The 21,523-nt window shown below is 36.7% G+C and overlaps 1 protein-coding gene across 31 annotated transcripts in view; it reads left to right on the top strand.

The window, feature by feature from the left end:
- Window positions 1–21,523, top strand: part of rimbp2b (RIMS binding protein 2b) — a 193,837-nt gene that overhangs the window by 30,609 nt on the left and 141,705 nt on the right. For all 31 annotated transcript variants that reach the window (XR_008809107.1, XR_008809106.1, XM_056267898.1 and 28 more), the window contains exon 3: window positions 19,423–19,569. Coding sequence is in view for 29 of the 31 variants with exons in the window: in XM_056267898.1 (XP_056123873.1) it covers window positions 19,423–19,569 (147 nt within the window). In the remaining 2 variants the exon portion in view is untranslated. The remainder of the gene's footprint in view (window positions 1–19,422; window positions 19,570–21,523) is intronic.

Raw genomic sequence — 21,523 nt, 5'->3', positions numbered from 1 at the left:
GTAACTGATTCTCTGGTGCTCAGGTCGCAATTTCAGTCACACAGCACGGAGCAGTGTAGGCCTACCACAGCCAATCAGAGGCAAAGACCCGCCCTATCTCTGTCTCTGATTGGTTTAGACCACGATATGATCCAACCATGAGTGTGCTGTGAGTTCCGACAAAGGAGAACAAGCGCTTCGCTCGTGGAAACTTGGCAGCGGACGCGAGGACGTTAGGTGCACCGGTGCGACCTTGGAAAAAATTTAGTCGCACCCTTACAAATTTTGGTCGCATATGCGACCAAATTGGTCGCACTCTAGAGCCCTGATTAGTATTATTTTATACATAAATCAATTATTTATAATTCAGATGAGAATAATGTTACATTGTTAATTAATAATGTTAATTAAAATTAAGGAAAACAAATATATTGATCTGAAATATAGCAAATTAATTTTAAATTAATTCAGGTACAATTACCAAACATAACGCAAGGTCTTTTTGTTTTTTTTATTAATTTAATTAATAAACTAATTATATAAAACTATTGTCAGTGCACTACAAATAAACTGGTTCTATGGCTTCATTAATAAAACTTATTTAAAAAATACGATGCCTTCTGCATTTTTATTTTGCTTTTTCCCTCCATTGTACCGAAATCATACCGAATCGTGATGTCTGAACCGAGGTATGAACCGAACCGTGACTTTTGTGTACCGTTCCACCCCTACAAAACGGTCTTGCCGAGCACACATACGTAATGGCGAAGAAGATGCGCCAAGTAGCGTCTACACTGCCGGGAAGAAATAAGACGAGGAAGACGCAAGGCAAGATGAATGTAGAGCTGCTGGTCTCGTTGGTGTCGGAACATAAAGAACTATATGACAAACGCGACAGCGACTACAAAATAGGACTATTTCTTTACATTAGTTTTACATTAAGTTTACATTAATCTTTGTCGCCATCTCTCTGTTCGAAATCTGTAACTGCAGTGATTCGCGGAATTATCATCTTTACGTGGGTTGTAAATCGGCATGAAACAGCGCGGATGAACACAGTGCTTTGAGGCGAGTGCTGCTGTCAGTCACCGCGCTGTGTGGATACTGTCATTCAGAATCACAGATTCACTTTTTGAAAGTTTGACCAACATAAGAATTTTCATAAGAAAATGTCTTCTGAACAAGTAAGTAAAATCCATTTTTGTTCTGACCAACTAAGGGGGAAAAAGCATTCGACATGATAAGCTTCGTTAGATTTAATCAACGCGATTTACAGCAACCGTGCAAATTATAGCCTACTTTGTTCTCAAATTGTTCATGTTAACAACATCAGCATTGCGTGACTAATGTTAAATTTAATGTGTTTTATGGTTACCTGTGTAGTTCAGAATTCATATTCTCCATAATAGCAAAACGAGAAAGGCACAACAAAGGAAACTCCATAACTGTGTGAATTAAGAAAACGTACTGTTACACGATTGAACTATTGAAATGTCTTACTTGTTCAGCAGAAAAAAGCCGTCTCTTCTTCCGTTTTGAACCCCTTCAAAACACGGAGTTCACGCACTTTTCAAAAGCCCCGCCGATGTTTAAATCCTTGTGTTCGCGTGAGACGGTTTCTTTCCCTTTCTCTAGCCACCTTAAATCCGAAGTACGAAGTCTTTTGGGTTTTATAGCTGCTGAATCTCCAGTTGACACTGATGATTGTTGTTTGGATCTTTCTGGATGCCATAAGTTTAATTATGTAAAGTGCTGCGAGAAAAGCCTATACATCTAAACATCTCGTCACGCGCAGTATAGCCGGCTAGCCGAAACTCCTTCTTTATGTGTACGGGTGTGACGTAATGACGCAAAGACATGCTCGAATTTCCCGCGGAAACCCACCAGTACCACTGGAATTAAAATCATTATTACAAGCTAACCGTTTTGAATCTAGCTATGGCAAGCAGATAGTTTTGACCACTGGCAGAATAAGTTTTTTTTAATATAATTATTTTGGATTATTTTTAACTTAAAAAAGTTACGGACTGGAGCTTTAAGCGCCATCTAATGTCAGGGAATGAATTTGCATGTTCACTCGGCTCATCGTTAGCGAAAATCGCTTGGATGTGAACACAAAAAACACGTTGAAAAACGCTGACGAATAACGCGCGCCGATATTCGTCCCGGTGTGTACGGGGCTTTAGTCTATGGGATTGTTGCCTGCTTTGTTTCATAAAGTCAAATAATATACAATCGCACACCCCTCCTCAACAATACTTCCAATTTGAGGTATAATTCATGTCCGTTGGAACAAGTTTGAAATACTTGGGGTAAGGTGTTCAAATCCCTATGAGCAATAACTGTAGCCAGTCTTTATATAGTTTCCGATACTACTGTTATAGGGTTTCTTTTGGCTGAATTCTCTCTAACAGCCAATAGGGCTTTTTTTGTCTGTTTGTTTAGCGGACTAGCTGATGACTTTTTTTTTTTTTTTTTGGATGTGCCATATGTTGTTGTAGACTTGTTTGGATCCACCTTTTCTGGGCAAATGTAGCGTTGCTTTTTTTTTTAGCATGCTGGGCAATGGCTCAAGATGTGATGTTGTCAGGGATTTCTTCAGTGATCTGGGACAGATTGAAAACAGCTGCTCGGAGGCTGACGGAACTGGAATTATCAGGCATTGAGTCTAAACTGTGCGATTTAAAAACGTAGATCAGAAAAGAGAGATTATAACTGTTTCATTATGTATCGTAATTAATCAACTTATTACTGAGCACGTCCGTGGTGTGATGTTGTCTGCAGTGCTCATATTTTACAGCTCTGTTCTCTTTAAATTGTGGTCATTCATTTAAAGCAATAGTTCTCCCAAAAATTTGTGGAAGACAAAAGGAGATTTTTGTATAATGAAAATGGATGGAGGCTCGTAATTTTAGAAAAAGGAAATTTGGGGTTTGTAAGATTTTTTAACGATTTTGTCACTTATGCTCACCAAGGCTGCATTTATTTAATCAAAAATACAGTAAAAGAGCAATATTATGGAATACTATTTCTCTTTTCTTTTTAACATATGTTAAAATAGAATGTATTCCTGTCACATGATCCTTCAGAAATCATTCTAATGTGCTGATTTAAAGCTAAAGAAACATTTCTTAGTATTATCAATGTTGACAAACAGTCATGTTGCTTGATATTTTTGTAGAAAATGTGATAAAATGTGATTTGTTTTCAGGTTTCTTTGATAAATAGAAAGTAAAAAAAAGCATTTATTTGAAATAGAAATATTTTGCATCGTCACTTTTGATCCATTTAATGCATCCTTGCTCAATAAAAGTATTAATTTCTTTTAAAAAGCATATTTCTGACTGCAAACTTTTAAATGGTTTTATAAATTCACTATAAAAGTAGTTTGTAAATCGTGTGATATATTCATTCTTTTGATGCCATACAATAGTGAGAAAAAGGCTGAAAGTTTTTTTTTTCAGTGAAAATATTGCCCTGCTTCATCATAGGAGATACGATTTTCTGTGATTAATTACATTGTTTATCAAAAAAAAAATTATCTGAACTTTTTATTCGATCTGGTTTTGAAAGTTTGGCTGCTTCTTTTTATTATTTTAATAATCTGTTTTTCTCCTATACTTCTGATCAATATGGAGAAAAAGGCCTGACAGGACCCTTGTTTACTCTGCAGAGCTAATTGATTCTCACTGCTGTTCTGATCAATTTCATTTCACACATCATTATGTCAGCATAAATATTGTCCCACTGTGCCCACAGATGCTTGTCTTTTCTTTTTGTCCTCTTTTCAAATGTTATCTTCGCACCTTTCGATTCATCTTCGCTGTCGGAGCTCCACAGAGACCGTTAATGTGTTAACGAGAATGTGACCTATTGTTATCGTCCTCTTTATTTAGCCGAGGATGTAATTATAATCCTACATAGTACATTCTTTCCATATGAAATTAATTCCTTCAAGCATTACAGTATCAGCAGAATTTGTGAAAGCCGTGTTTTTCATGGCCTGCGTTAAAAGACATTATGGCTTTGAGCAATTGTAAGAGGTTTTAAGAGGCTGCTTGTGATGCCACAAAGCAGCTAAAGGAATAAGGTCAACAAGCTTTCTAAAGGTTTTTGTCTTTTTGTTTGCTAACTTCATCCTTCCTTTTTCATCACTGTGTTCTGATACATGAAGACAGAAGTAATAGCATAGAAAAATAAGTTTTTTTCACTTCAAAATAATTGCTATATTGGAAATTGCTATATTATTTACTCATCTTTTTTTTTTAAAGAAAAATATGAAGGTAAAATGATGCCTAAAAGAATCGCGTGCGCAGGGTAAGATTTGTGAAAGTGTACATAAGATTGCTAGCCTGGCTAACGCCAGATCCAATTCTTGTTGAGACTTGGGTCTGGGAACCATAGACATTAGGGGTGTAACGATACACAAACCTGACGGTTCGGTTCGTCCCACGGTTTTGAGGTCTCGGTTCGGTTCGGTTCATTTCGGTGGGGTGGGGGGGTTTAGAAAGCTAAAATTGCTTTTATTTTTTATTAAACAGTGCTTTAATGAACAAATTGTGTCCTTGTCTTTAAATTAATTCAATTACAAGTAAACGTTTCTCAAGGATAACAAAATTATCTGCTAAGCTGTAAACTACAGCCCTTACTGGCACATTACTACATTAAAGCTTAACAACAGAGCCTAGACTTTTAGGCTAAATGATAATAATCAACACTCAAATAACAAATTGTATGAAAACATGTAAACTGCACATAAGGCAATTTTTGCATTAACATGTTTTTACTCTAATTTGTTATTGTTATATAATAATTTACACAGTTGCTGTTATTTTCATGACAACTATTTAAAACATACATTAAATAATCAAGATATCATAAACAGGTTAAGTAAAATATTATATATAGGCTAATATATAGCATTTATTTAGTGAAAGAGTAAGCAAACCAGCAAGCTGTGGACACTGAATGACTTGCCTGAGGTAAATATAAAGCTATGTGAAAAACTAAGCGTTTTATTGACGTATTTCCGCTGTTGAAACACTGATTGAGTGTTTACACGAGTTATGATGCCTTTCAGTAAGTATACTGTATCTTTCAACATACCTTCGGGTGTCCATTCATGTTTATTCTGTAACTGAGGAAGAGATGATCGCGCTCCGCGCTGCCGCATGCATACAGTGATATCTGTCACGCCACATCTAAGAGCGCCAAAACGGCATTTATTGTTTGCATTTCGTGATCAAATAGACATAATTTGAAAGATTACAGCTTGCTTATTATCAAAAGTAACAAAACACTGAGCTTATTGCGATTATATGTGGTTAATGGTGGTTAGGCAACAGCCCTGTATTCGTTGTGTACACATAACACATGAGGTGCAATGAGCCGGTGCTGGGCGGGGCAGCAGGGGGCGGGGCGTGTTCGGTTCGCCATGAGAGTATCGCGATACGTATCGTGGGTGGTGTATCGCGGTTTTTCGGTTCGGTTCAAATATCGTTACACCCCTAATAGACATAATAAATACATAGACGCCCTATTGGCCGCTGGAGCGTACGTCAACGGCGCCGCCATGTTGGGGATGGCAACTTTCCCATACCTCTCATACCGGGAATTGAGAAAAATGCATGTTTTGTGCGCTGTTTGGGGCTGTACACATCGCCACACAATTGAAAACAGCTTTCGAGGAATTACCTTTCACAAGCAAGACTGAACGTTTGTTTTTGGTTGTATTTGGTCATGATTTAATTAGTAATAGTAACGTTCAGAGGATAAATTTAAAAATACTACTGTTATTGTGTCACGAAATGTAGTTTAAATAGTTTTTCAGTCGACAATGTAGTTTTTTAAAGCTCAAATATGTGGTTTGTTTATAAAGATAGCGCCTATTTAAAAATTTGATCTGGCGTTTTCGGAGTTGCAAGATGCGCTCAGCGCTCGTCTACCCCGCCTGGAACAGCCGTCCCTCGGCCAGTGCTTTTGAAGTTTTGCCGCTGACTCGGATGTCTGTAGTCTAGTGGTTAAACATGAGATATAATTCGTCTTGTGTATATCTAACGTCTCATTAATCTATAAATGGTTCCCTGGCAAATCGTTTTGGCTGAGGGCAAAGTGAAGTTTCATAACTTTATATTTAGGCTATTTTAACATTGTATCCTGCTGTAGCCTATGTTTGACTGAAGCTACTTCTGTTATAGCCTACTGATCAATAAAACTGAAATTTAACAAAAAGAGTTAAATATTAAAGTCACTATTTAACTTATTTTTTATTGTGTATATTCTGTAATTGATATTTCTTATTCTATTGCTATTATTATAGTATTATTAATAAACTATGCTATTATCAATATTTTTATGATTGTATTATTGTACTTATGATATTATATAATTATACTAATCATTACTATTTTATTTGCTGTATACTATTTGTTTATTTTATTGACTAAACTATTTACTATTACTTCTCACTTTATGTTATATATACTATTTGCATTGCACTGTAGTTGTACCATAACGTATTATTATAAAGGATCCATCAGTTATCTTTGTTATTGCTAAAATCTGGTCAATCACAGAAAATGCTTTTTCCACAATAAGAAAACTTAAATTATATCTCAGTATGGGGGTCTTCACCATTCTTATCCAAGAATAAAAAGCCAGATACATGACAAGCCTGAGCTTTGATCATTCTTTATTAAAAAAAATATTTTACAAGTCTAACTATCGAGATTTTAAATAACTAGAGATGGAACTTTTTGTACACCACATACAAACCACTGAAATCGGTTGATAAATGTAAAAACAGTTTGTTTTTATCCAGAAAAAACGCAGCTCCCCCGTTTACTTACATTTGATTACAGTGCAGTCTTGCCCTCCGCAAAATGGCGGACCCGTTGACGTATCGCAGCAACGTTCCAAAGCGGCCAATAGGGCGTCTATGCATTTATTATGTCTATGCTGGGAACCACATGTTCATTTTCTCGTATTTGAGGCGTGGTTTACGAATGCCCAGAGCCGTTTATTGGGTGCTAAGAATGTCTATCAAATGCGCCTGTACGTAGCTCATAGCCAATCGTTTCAATTATACCAGATGACGTATGTAGAGCGACAGAAATTAGACGAGGGAGACGACGATGGCCGATGGGTCAGAGATTTATGTGTAGCCTACACGATGGCGTGTATCTAACGGCCGTTTCACACCGCATGCGTGAGCGGCGCGTATTTTTTTCGGCGTGCATGTTAATCAATGAGTGCATTCACACCGGGAGCAGCGCGTGAGCGTCGAGCAGGAGCGGCGCGTGAGCAGCAGTGAAGCGGGGGTTTCGAATCTGTTTTTTGCTGCATTAATGCAATTGCTCACGCTAAATTAAGTGAAAGCACACTTTTGATGGACAAAAATAAATATGATTTCACACAAAAAGTGCCCAAAATGAACAGAATTAGCATGTCTAGTGAGTTTTAACAAGAACTTGAGTAGGCTAGGCAAATAAAAGAAAATAAACTCTAAAATATTTATAGAAGATTTAGGCTACCCGGTAAAAACTTGTTTTTAATTATTCAGTTTGGGTGAAAGTTGTGTATTATATATATATAAAAAAACTAAAGTAAACTAGCCAGAAATTATTATATATATAAACGTTCTTTTAGTTCATGTAACGTTAACACACAGACAACTACAGGCTAGCACCCAAATCAAACCCGAGTGTGTGGTTTATTTGTGTGTTTTGTTTTTTATCCGCGGAGTTGCGGTCTTGTAAACATCGAAAGTATGACTGAAACTAATAGATTGGAGCCATTTTCTGGGTTGTTTTGTTGTATTACATTTAACTTATATGCGAATGTTGTACACCTCCCCATTACAAACTTTCAAGACTATCAATGTTGTAAAATGACCAACTTCTAAAAACAAATGTATAGTTGTCTTTGTAAAGAATTACTCTCTTATATATATTGCCGAATTCATATTCCAATGTCTTTGGAAAACAAGAAAAAACACAAAATGACTTAGGCAATTATGCTATGAGGCTAACGATATGTAGCTTTGGAGCCGCTGCTGTGACACTGTACAAACGCTTCCAGTGTGAATACTCTCGCGCGTCTGCAACTGCAGTGACGATGTAGTTACGCTGACGCGCTGCTCAAATGCCGCTCACGCTTGCGGTGTGAAACCTGTGTGAAACGGCCGTAAGGCTGCATCGAAAGGTAACTTCACGTCTGCTGCCATGTTTGATCCATAGGTATAAACAAACTGCAATCGGTGTGTCGCATAGACGCATCATCGTCTTGCTGCTCCCTCCCCGTTCTGTGATTGGTTCCCTAAATGAGGCGAAAATTTGGTCCATGGGATCCATACTGCCTTTCAGCATGAATAAAATCGCGCTGCTGGAAGGCAGCATGGGGAAACCCAGACTATAAGATTGCAAGCGTAAATTACATTTGCGTGTGCAAGAGAAGATTTGTAAGCGAGTAAATCGCATATCAAGTGTAAGAAAAAATATTTGCAGCATTTTACTGTTATTGGTAAGTGTAATACATGTATTGTGAAACTGCAGCTTCATGCTAACGCAAAATAAATAGGATCTGTATTCTTCTGACTTCCATTTTTCCGCGCTTACACTTTTGGCACGGTTTTTGCGCACAAATGCGGCCAAAAGCATTGCAAGCCTGTGAACAGCTATTTGCAACCGAAAACAATAGAGTCAGGGACTGCAAAACAGATTGATCGCGTAAAATCAAACTTTGTGTAAATAAATAAACTGTTGCAAATGTCTAAATGACTTATTGTGTAGCCTACATGCGGCGAAATAACCCGATTTGTAGAGTTGCGTCTTTCTTTTACCTGCGCTTCCAATTTTGGCACGATTCTCTCACTGAATGAGTTTTGCAAGCGCGAAGAGGAGGGCGGGTCCACCTTCATCATGCAGCCAATCAGATGAGCTTCTCGCTGACACTCGATTTACTCTTATCTGATTGGTTCAATAAACACGTCAGTCTTCAGAACGCATATTTATCTTCATTTGGCTCATTTTCGTTACTTTTAATGCAAACATACATGTTAAATAAATACATAAATCATGATTGTTTAATAACCTGTGCACCATTAGGCGGATTATTTGAGTAAATACTGAATTTAGAGCTGGTGTGTTAAGAAAGAAAATGTCTGTATATTCAGTGCATGTATCCTGCTCATAGACTGTGATCCTGCTCATCATCATCAGCATCCTCCTCAGCAGGCCAGATTTGTTTGTAATGTTGCTGCTGAATGTAGGCCTAGTTTTTGTACTGCATGCATCATTTCACCTGTCAATTAATCATGGGCGATTCCAGAATTATTATTATTCTTTTACTAAAATTAGTTATAATAATATATTTTTCCCTTTAACATGTATTTTAAGGTCATCTCTAAATTATGCACCATTTATCACCTGCAATGCCATCGTGTAACCACTAGATTGCTGTATAGCCCTATATATAAACACATATGCTGTGTATTCCCTGGCTGCTGGGTTTTTATTCAGACATAATTAGTTGCTTTGCATTTGATTTTGCATGTGGGTATATATATATATAATTATTAAAGACTACTTTTTGTTAAAGTTGAATTTATCAGTTTCAGATTTATCAGAAATTAATCAGTTTTTCATTAGCTACAGTCAAATCTGGACACAGAGAAAGCATTTCATTAGCAACATAATAGCTTGATCAGTCACACGAAAGTAATGAGAATTGTGACTAAGACAATATTTAAAAATATATGTTAAATACCATGAACAGAGACATTATGTGAAAAACACTGCATCAGAATGGTATTATTCAGTATTAAAGAATGGGTATTCAATGTTTGCTTTTTGTTTGTTTGTTTGTTTGTTTGTTAGTTGTAAAGTTTAACATCAGCTCAGTGGTGTAACAGATAGGCTTATAATATATACAATTTAAATCCAATAACACCGCTCTAAATTCAGTTTTTACTCAAATAATCCGCCTAATGGTGCACAGGTTATTAAACAATCATGATTTATGTATTTATTTAACATGTATGTTTGCATTAAAAGTAACGAGAATGAGCCAAATGAAGATAAATATGCGTTCTGAAGACTGACGTGTTTATTGAACCAATCAGATAAGAGTAAATCGAGTGTCAGCGAGAAGCTCATCTGATTGGCTGCATGATGAAGGTGGACCCGCCCTCTTCGCGCTTGCAAAACTCATTCAGTGAGAGAATCGTGCCAAAATTGGAAGCGCAGGTAAAAGAAAGACGCAACTCTACAAATCGGGTTATTTCGGGAACTTTTTTGCCGCATGTAGGCTACACAATAAGTCATTTAGACATTTGCAATTGCAACAGTTTATTTATTTACACAAAGTTTGATTTTACGCGATCAATCTGTTTTGCAGTCCCTGACTCTATTGTTTTCGGTTGCAAATAGCTGTTCACAGGCTTGCAATGCTTTTGGCCGCATTTGTGCGCAAAAACCGTGCCAAAAGTGTAAGTGCGGAAAAATGGAAGTCAGAAGAATACAGATCCTATTTATTTTGAATGCTGCAAATATTTTTTCTTACACTTGATATGCGATTTACTCGCTTACAAATCTTCTCTTGCACACGCAAATTTAATTTCCGCTTGCAATCTTATGTACACTTTCACAAATCTTACCCTGCGCACGCGATTCTTTTAGGCATCATTTTACCTTCATAGAAAAAGGGAAGTGAATGGGAGAGAGAGGCAGAACTCAAACGCCAGTCAAATGTTTTTTACACTTGACGGAGTTTCTTATGATCTTAAGACCTTTTGACCTAAAGGTTTAATGATTAAAATGGCTGACATTAATTTTATAGTCATGCTTTTATTAATTTAACAAAAGAATCATTTGAATTTATAATTTTTAGTTTTGCTTTAATTTAGGTAAGGGGTATTTTAAAGAGATTGAAATATTATATTTTGATATAATTCCCATACTTCCCTTACTTTTATTCAGCAAGGATGCATGAAATTATTAAAAAGTTACACATAAAGGATTTATTTATAATCTACAAAAGTTTTTTTTTTTTATATGCTGTTCTTGTGAACTTTCTATTCATCAAAGAAATCAGCAAATCAGCATATTAGAATGATTTCTGAAGGATCGTGTGACAGTGAAGACTGGAGTAATGATGCTGAAAATGTAGCTTTGAATCACATGAATAAATTACATTTTATAATATATTCAAATATAAAACTGTTATTTTAAATTGTAATACTATTTCTGTTTTTTTTTAAAACAAATAATGCAGCTTCTGTGAGCTCTTTGAGACTTCTTTCAAAAACAATAAAAAAATTCTTACTACAAACTTTTGAACTGTAGTGTATATACCTGATAAACCTCACTAAATTTGGTTATATTTATGCTTGAAGAAAAAGCACAGCACAGAGTAGAATTAATCAAATGTTTTCTTCTCTTTCTTTTCTCTGGTGCTGTTCTCTCTTTCTGATGGTCCCATGTTAATTTGAGTAGCGCACCGAATAGATGAGTGCAGATTCTCTATCTCTGCCTCTTAGTGCATGGGAGTAGCAAAGGCTAATTGAATAGCATAGCTGTAATAGGGTAGATTTAATTTGCCTTGCCCTCACTGAAAACCAATTAGGAAAACGGTGAGGAGGGGTGGCCACCTTCTAGACTGACACTCTCTGCGTCTGCAGTTTTTCAGGACTTGCAGCCGAGCCATTCGCCAAATGTTTGCCTGTGCTCACAGGATTCCAGACCTGACCCCAGTACAAATGCCCCCCTGGCTGTTGGGAAAAAAAGGCTTAACCATATTCACAGACAGCCAAACACGCTAATTAAAATTGATAATGGAGAGAGAACAAGCTCAGCTCCACAAAGCTGACAAAATGCGGGATTTTTCAGGCCCTTGTTTGTTTAGAAGTTGAACATTGAGCCAAGGGGAAGGTCAGTTTTGTGGTGCTGAACTGGCATGATGGCTTGCTAATCTGCTCTGAATGTTTCTTATTGTATGGGAATTGTTTTAGATTGAATTTACTATTTAATTCATGGACCTGGGACAAGTTTTATATATACCAGATGCTTGGTAATGTTTATCTAATAATTATAAACAACTCTCAAAAAAATGTTTGAGCATATTTTTTAAGATTTAATCATAACTCATTGAGTTATCCCTAATATAATAATAATAATAATAGTTATTTATAATTTATTATAATATACATATTTTAAATTAAGAATGTACAGTCATAGAAAACTACAGCTGACTAATATCACTAAAATACTTTATTAAACTTCATGAGCACAAAAAATATCAAACAATGTTTAAAACAAAATACATTCTTTTAAATGGCAAATCATGTATGTTTCTTTGCCATTAATTGAAATTATATCATACTTTGAGCATATTAAATAAATCTAATTTAAACTTTTATTATTATTATTATTATTATTATTTTTCAGGCGTTTGTATTGAATGTGCACGACGTAGGAGTAGAGAAACAAAACAGTCTTTATTATAATCCACAAACTAAAACACAGGAGATTTCTGGAGAATACTGTTACACAACCACTAAACATCGACGAGACCGGACTATGGAACACAGAAAAACGGAGGGCTTAAATACACAGGGGATGATTTACTGAAACAGAACAGGTGTGTAAGACTAATATGCAAACAAGGAAACCAACTAGCAAATCAGGCAGGCAAAACGGTAACAGAACACAGACTAAATTAAACCAAAACAGATTATTATTATTCTCATATTGCCAGGAGGTGTTTTTTATTGAACTGGGGGCTGTCCTTAAAGCACTGTGAAGGAGAATAAACAGTCTGAGAATCATTGTTTTGTATTACTCTTCTGTAATTTAACTTGTCTGGCTAGGACTAGTTTATAAATTCCAAAGAGGTAAACACTGATGGTGGATCTTTTTCTTGCTCTCTTTCAGCCCATTTTTCGCTTTCCTGCCTGGTCATTTATTCTCTCCCTTTTGAGGGCTGCTGATGTCCAGATGTCTGTTTGTGTTATGGACGTTAGTGTGGTGGGTTGCCGGAGGGGTGAGCTTGTGTTGCCCAATTGCCTGTTGGCGGGGTGTAGGAGCCATGCAGCTGGGGACGAGTTGGGCTATAAATACCCTGCTGCTCACTCTCTTGAGGCCAATGGCTGTGCAATGCACTAGCTCTTTCTCTCAACTACAGCAACTCTTTCAGCACGCAGCATCTGAAAGGTCATTGAGTGGTCAGCCATGCAAATGACGGATCTCAGACGACTGTGTGACTATAAAGGTTCTTCAGTAGTTCTTTGTAGCACATTCGGCTCTGCAAAGAGCCTTCTTATCAAGAGCCATTTTCTCTGTTTGGGGCTCTTGACTTGGGCTATTGACTTGGCTCTTGACTTGGCTCTTGACTTTTAATGTTATTTTATTTTTTTAGGATTGACTGTCTGCTCTGTGATTTAATGAAATTGGGTCCAATTTGGAAAAGATAATAATATAAAGATAATAACAAGTAGATGATAAAGATAGATGATAAAGATAATAAGCAATAATAATAACAACAACAATTTATTATAGTATTGTCACAGTAATGTTCAGTTTGTTTTAGTTTTCATGGAAACTGATGGGTGGCGGGAAACGCAAACAAAGAAACTATCATGTGACTAATGAATACAAACTAAAAGTCCATGAAAACTAAAACAAAACATAGAACATAGCTGTGACGAGTATAGGCTACATATTTTGAATTAAGATAAAATAATCACTTTTGGTCTAAATAAATTAGTTTAATTACTGTTTAATAAATTTTGTACTCATAAAATTTAGTTAAATATGTATTTAATTTTAACTATATTTATATATATATATACATACACTCACCTAAAGGATTATTAGGAACACCATACTAATACTGTGTTTGACCCCCTTTCGCCTTCAGAACTGCCTTAATTCTACGTGGCATTGATTCAACAAGGTGCTGAAAGCATTCTTTAGAAATGTAGGCCCATATTGATATGATAGCATCTTGCAGTTGATGGAGATTTGTGGGATGCACATCCAGGGCACGAAGCTCCCGTTCCACCACATCCCAAAGATGCTCTATTGGGTTGAGATCTGGTGACTGTGGGGGCCATTTTAGTACAGTGAACTCATTGTCATGTTCAAGAAACCAATTTGAAATGATTCGAGCTTTGTGACATGGTGCATTATCCTGCTGGAAGTAGCCATCAGAGGATGGGTACATGGTGGCCATAAAGGGATGGACATGGTCAGAAACAATGCTCAGGTAGGCCGAGACATTTAAACGATGCCCAATTGGCACTAAGGGGCCTAAAGTGTGCCAAGAAAACATCCCCCACACCATTACACCACCACCACCAGCCTGCACAGTGGTAACAAGGCATGATGGATCCATGTTCTCATTCTGTTTACGCCAAATTCTGACTCTACCATCTGAATGTCTCAACAGAAGTCGAGACTCATCAGACCAGGCAACATTTTTCCCGTCTTCAATTGTCCAATTTTGGTGAGCTCTTGCAAATTGTAGCCTCTTTTTCCTATTTGTAGAGGAGATGAGTGGTACCCGGTGGGGTCTTCTGCTGTTGTAGCCCATCCGCCTCAAGGTTGTGCGTGTTGTGGCTTCACAAATGCTTTGCTGCATACCTCGGTTGTAACGAGTGGTTATTTCAGTCAAAGTTGCTCTTCTATCAGCTTGAATCAGTCGGCCCATTCTCCTCTGACCTCTAGCATCAATAAGGCATTTTCACCCACAGGACTGCCGCATACTGGATGTTTTTCCCTTTTCACACCATTCTTTGTAAACCCTAGAAATGGTTGTGCATGAAAATCCCAGTAACTGAGCAGATTGTGAAATACTCAGACCGGCCCGTCTGGCACCAACAACCATGCCACGCTCAAAATGGCTTAAATCACCTTTCTTTCCCATTCTGACATTCAGTTTGGAGTTCAGGAGATTGTCTTGACCAGGACCACACCCCTAAATGCATTGAAGCAACTGCCATGTGATTGGTTGATTAGATAATTGCATTAATGAGAAATTGAACAGGTGTTCCTAATAATCCTTTAGGTGAGTGTATATATATGAGTACAACATTTTTAGTAAATTTCGTCTTTTAAAAATATAGTCTTTTAAATGGCAAAGCAAGTGGTTATTATTTTATTAGATATTAATGTAAGCAGTTTTTAAATTTTCTTATTTATGTTAACATTTTCATTTTTCATTGTGTAAAAGGTCATTGTGTATAAAAGTCTGTACAGTTCAAGTCTTTATTTTAGCAAGAAGCTATCTTATGGTCCATGCCAGTAAAAAAAACCTGCGTTAGACTACATAACTGATGGAAGCATCACTGTAACTTTACTGTGTCCGAAATTCAGCATGATCATCTCACAGCGTGTTTGCTGCTATGACCCACATTTACTGACTAGCCAATAAAAATGCTACATGAAATGGCTTATTGATCAACGCGACATAAAGCTAAAACTTAAAATACTTAACTCAAGCTCCATTTGCAAAATTGGCATGCCAAGTTGGCCTCTTTTCCCTAGCAATAGCCGCGTCCATATTCTCCTCTTTCGCTTCCTCCTCTTTTTTTCAGCGCTCATAAAAACCTCAATTGCCAAAGTGTGATTTAATCTTGCTCTATTTGTTTACCACTAGCGCATGCTGATGAAGTTTTATTCTTCTATACTATTTCGTAGCCTATGATTCAATAGGTGTCATCATTGTACAGTTTACATACATGTCATACCCAAGTTTATTAGATCCATGTCTACAGTGTGATTTGTAACAATCTTATAGGATTGCCGAAATCGCACAGTCTGTAGTAGGCATAATGATTGTGTGTTGAGCTTGGATTTTTTTTTTCATTTGCGGCAGTTTGCGCGTTGGCTTGATGAAGAGATGCTCAGCTACTCATCTGAGGTGGGCCAATCTGGCTACCTGGAGCCGGTATAACATGCTCTCACACAAGTATTTTTTTTATTTATTTTATTTTAGGAGGAGTAAAATGTACATATGTGGCTTCAGCAACCAGATGCATTTCCACTTGCCAAGTATAGTTTGGAATGTGTCTCGGACCACCTCCTGAAGTGGTTTGAGTGATCAGAAGTGTTTCAAAGGGCATTTACCCCTGGTCTTTTAACAAACGGATAGCTATCCGTAACATTTGTTCGTTATTTTGCCTACTGGTTTGTTTAGACCAACTGAACGATTGTTTTCAAAGAATGTCATGTGAGCCATATCATGAAAGCACACAGTTTTAACAGATCCTTTATGACACAAACACTAAATTACATGCAAACACACACACACACACAAACTCTCAGTGAACATACCCAACATTAACACAACATGCCTGGTGGTCAGCAGGCTATTCAAGGCTATTTGTTTTCACATACTTGTCAATAATCAAACCATTTTCCCTTCGCAGCTATTCGCACCACAGTCTAATTTTAGCCCTGTATATTACCCATGGTTCATCCCCTCAGTGTAACGTTTCTGAATCTTCTCCAGAACAAAGGCCGCCCCCCGTTACACCTGGCTGCTGCCATGAATTAGTAAACATGCTTTTTGTTCCTTCTGCTTCCTGTGATCTGAAGGGCTAAGCTAACAGTTTGGCTAACTCATCTATCCTGTTCATTTAAGAGCGGACGCTTAGGCAGGTGTGAGTATCTGAAGATCTCAAATGCCATATATGTAGGTACTTTAAACTGAAACTTTAAACTGCTGAGTCATTACATGGCTGTTTTTGGTGCCTTTTATAGCACATTAGTTTCTCTTATGAAGTATTTTGCACTCTTGTCAAATGGCATCTTTAATAGTTCAGGCTGCAAATATAGTCAATATTAGAGATTTTTTCTGGAGTGCCAGTCAAACTATTGCATTCGATTATGAATGACATACAGTGGAATCCAAAAGTCTGAAAACTTTAGTGAAAATGCTTTTATTTTAGCATTTTCTATTATTATTATTATTATTATTATTATTGTTATTATTATATGGGTAAATGACATACAAGTCTAAGATAAAGAAAAGGAAAAATATTTTAAAAATCTAGTTTAAACACGTCGAGTTCTTAGAAATGTATGCTTTGTAATTATGTTGGTTTCATATGGTTTTGAAACCTTTTATACTGTTTTCAAAGACAGTTTCAATTTATTGTCTGTAAAAATGTCATGTGGTGAAACATAAAAGTTGACTTGATAATAATGACTTCCGGTATTGTACTGGTTTAGTTGCACTTGTAGTATGTTGAGATTCACGGTTATGTAAGGACATTTCTGAAACACACTCGAAGCAGTTGACCAATCACAACACACTGGTCTAGCCAGCCAATCAGAGCACATTGTGTTTTTTCATAGAAACAGGAGCTAAACACGGGTGCTTTTCCCAAAAGCATTGTTAGCCAAATATGGTTGCACTTTTTCCGTCTTTTCCAACATAGTTGAACGATTTGATATTTCCCGAAACCATAGTTCCAACGAACATTCGTGAACAGCATCACAAACTTGTGTGGTTGGAACTACAGCTCTTGAGCATAGAGCTTAAATAGATCATGCTCTTGGGCACTAAGTAAGCAATCTAACATTCAGTACATTCTATATCTTTCAACCCATTTAAATATATATACAATCTATAATTTAGCGTGTCAATAATCAGTGCGGTTTTTGAGGAGTGTCCATGTGCATAAATGCATAAAGGGAACCCCGGAGTATGACATGAGAGAACCCGCGATGAATCAAACATCAAATGAAGCAAAACAACAGGGACCAAAAACTGTCCTCAGTTCGTTACAGCAGCATATTTAAAAAATTAGGTTACGTAGAGAAAGCTGCTGACTAAATGACCCACATGTATACTGGAGTAAAGTGTACGCCAAATACTGCATGTTAACGTGATTAAAAAATATCGGCTTTCTCTTGTTTATGTAAATTAGCTATAATAATATTAAATACATGAATTGCAATCTCGAATCGATTAATTAGCAGAAGTTATTACTCCACCACCTGCACGTGACATCATTAATGACAGCCCTATATTGTTAATCTAATGTGGTTCAAACGACAGAGGTGCGACTGGTTTTGGGAATCTAGCTAGTTAGATTAAACTAAATTGCATCGTACCATGATAAACAGACTGTGAAGAGAAAACGTTTTTGAACATTCAAGCATGAAAACCTATTCTAGTAGACCCCAACACTAAATCCAGACTTTGTAAAAAGGCATATTAGGTCCTCTTAAATATATTGAAAATGGGAACAACAAGAAGATTTTCAATGTGGTCTCACAGTTTTGGACATTTTTTTTTTAGACTTTGCATGTCACACTGATTATGTGGTTGTTTCTTAAATTATCAGTTTTTTCACTCATATTTTAATCAAATCATAGCAGTCGGCAGCCACTTGAATTTGTAAGCTTTTCAGTAACTGAGATCTTTTGCTGAAGCTAAACATCTGATTCAGCTTCTGTTATAGCATTCATGTTACCTGACTGACAGCAGCAAGCAAGATCATCTGGGTGTGTTTGTTCATTTACAGCAGTTTAATATACCCACACTCATGTGTTTTTTTTTTTTTGTTACCTTCACATTCAAATGGAGCAGGTGATAATGTTTTGTATGTAACCCAAACCAGTTTATAGACACACACACACACACACACACATGAACAAACAGACATGTTGATAAGCTCCTGTTTGCGTGCCAGAGTATTAATGGCCCCTGGTAATGTGTAAAGAACATGATGATGGTGTAATGTTGCTTTGTACTCACTGGCCACCTGCTAAAGTCAGGCCTTACAGGAAACCAGCACTGTTGACAAGAACCACAAAAGAGTCACTCTGCTAACAAAGAACACACAATGTACACACAGACATACTGGCTAGCTAGACTATTTATTTGTAGATGGCATGCTTGTTTAGCTTTAACAATCCTTTTTTCCTGCATAAAGGAAAAAACATATTAAAGTTGATATTTTCAGTTGAACTTCAGTTCACCTTTAAGTTGCAAAAATGGCCCATAAAACTGAAGTTAGTACTGTGAAAAGCTTTAACAATAGCTTTAATTAATATGCCACTTGTCTGATATTTCATATCCAATGTAACAACGTTCATACATTAAGTGTGACATAAGTGTCCAAATACTATTGGGGTCACAGTAGAAACATTTATATAGCTTTTATATTTTGTATTTTATATAAAATGTTATTTATTTATTTATTATTTATTTCTATTTTAATAATATTATGTATTAAGATACGATTATATATGTATAATGTTTAACTGTTTAAAAATTTGGGGCCAGTAAGATTTTTGGTCTTGTATGCTCTTATGCTACTTTTATTTGATAAAATACAGTAAAAAGAGAAATATTGTGAAATGTTATTGCAATTTAAATCCATCCGTCCGTCCATCCATCCAGTATTTATGTAGTTTTATTTCTGTTTTCCAGAAACTGCGGAATGAGGTGTTTCCATTGCATTTCTCTGAATTATCGCCCCAGCATGTGGAAGCATATCGACTGCTAGAGGACAGGAAACACAAACTTTCACCCGAGACCGCCGCCCTCTACCTGCTTCGACAACAGCACAAACTTTTGGTCAGTCAGCATGCATCCTTACTCTTAACCGTATGGCAATCATGCCAAAGACTTTGCGTTTGTTTTAATATTTAAGGGTTTTGCTTTAGGAAAGTAAAGATGCAGAGTGTGTTTTGTTCCTTGCATAATGTTAAAGCCTAAATAAATGTTTGCTTAAATTGATTTTAACACACACTCGTATGTGCATATATACGTATATCCCACCGGAGATTGTTTGGAAGTCTTCAGGCTTCTCTCTGATGTGCTGGTCTAGATGTAAATTAATTGCATTGATTACATGCACACACCAGCTTATATTCCTGTCACATTAGAAGTTCCTAGTAGACATCTTCCCAGGTGAAGCTGTCTGTGAGTCATCAGATTTCCACTTTCAGTAGCTTTCAATTCTTTAAAAGATGTGTTGTCCACAGAATACTGGATTGCGTGTAATGAATGTTGGCCCAAATGTATTAAGTTGAGATTTATTCAATTTGGGGTGAATTTTCATTAGGAGTAAAATACGAAATTATGTAGTGCACAACATCTTTTATTGCCATTGGCTTATAGCACAAATACAGTGTCCACATAACTATGCCATTCACATTATAATAATATCATTTAATATTTAATTTTAGTAGGCTTTGTGTCATTTCTGTTGGTGATGATTACACTTCATCATCATCATCTGGTCGTGTGGCATGTTCGGTTTTCTTTCTTAGTCTCACATTCTCTTTTTGTTGTGTTCCTTTACCAAAGAAATCGAGTCCAATGGAGAATGATGATTATAGGCCCATAGCCTTGACATCATGTGTCATGAAGTGCTTTAAGAGATATATGGTGTCTTTGTTAAAGACAGAGTTGAAACCCGTTTTAGATCCATTTCAGTGCTATTGCGAAACATTTAGAGAGTCCAAAAGCCTATGTACGGTTACTATTTGTGGATTTTAGCTCTGGTTAATACAATTAAGCCCCATGGTTAAATAAAAAAATTGAAGCTGTGGGGTGTGAACCCTTTTTTAATTGAATGTTATTATTCTTTTTAAATAAATATAATGCAGCAGGTTAAGGTTAACCATAGTGTATCAGAGTTTATAAGGAAAAGTATAGGTGTTCCACAGGGCTACGTTAGATCCCCGATTCTCTTTACGCTCTATACAAATTAATGTAAAAGTTCTGATCCTAGTAACCTCATAATAAAATATTCTGATGATAAAGCTTTGCTTAGCCTCTTGTATGATAATACTAATTGTAACGCAGTTAGATGTTGTGGGAAGAAGGAGGTGGGAACCGGCGAACATTCAACAACTTTAATAAAATAAATAAACAAATACAAAACGGTCAGTCACAGTCCCTCACGGACGACTGCTGCCACATATAATAAAACAGAAACACAACACAAAATCCAGGCCTGGCCTCTCTCGTCCTTCACTGTCGTCGCTCCTCCTTTTATTTTTCCGCTCCTCCGTGAGAGATACGAGACTGGTGCGTTGCGCAGGTGTCGCTCATTATCAATCATGCCACTGGCCTCGCGCCGTTCTCCCACGGCCCTCGGCCTCGTCCTGCTCGCCACCCTAATCTTTCTGTGTATCATTCAGAGATAGAAAATTGTATTAAGTGGTGTAACCTTAATCATCTCATTATAAATGTAAAAAAACCTCGGAGTAACTGATTTTTGATCCGAGGTCAATAGGGAACCACTCATATCTATTCATAAGATACCCATTGAACAAGTGTGTTCTTTAAAATACCTAAGTGTTTATATGGATACCTTACTTATCTGGGGATTTGGTTACATTTTCTGCGAAGATTAAAGGTGATGATTCACAGGGGAACTTTTTGAGCAATGTTGCTGAGCAATCTTGCCGAGTGATTGTTGCTTGGGCACTTTCCCATTAAAAATGGGCAGTACATTTCTATCTGGATAATTTAGATCGGTCGTGGGCCCTGTGTCTCATTTGGTTGCCCAGCAACATTG

Source organism: Rhinichthys klamathensis, unplaced genomic scaffold (genome assembly GCF_029890125.1).
Source record: "Rhinichthys klamathensis goyatoka isolate OS25496 unplaced genomic scaffold, OSU_Roscu_1.1 h1tg000266l_1, whole genome shotgun sequence".
NCBI classification, from domain to species: Eukaryota; Metazoa; Chordata; class Actinopteri; order Cypriniformes; family Leuciscidae; genus Rhinichthys; species Rhinichthys klamathensis.
The sequence above is the reverse complement of the archived record's forward strand: the minus strand, read 5'-3'. Positions and strand labels throughout refer to the sequence as shown.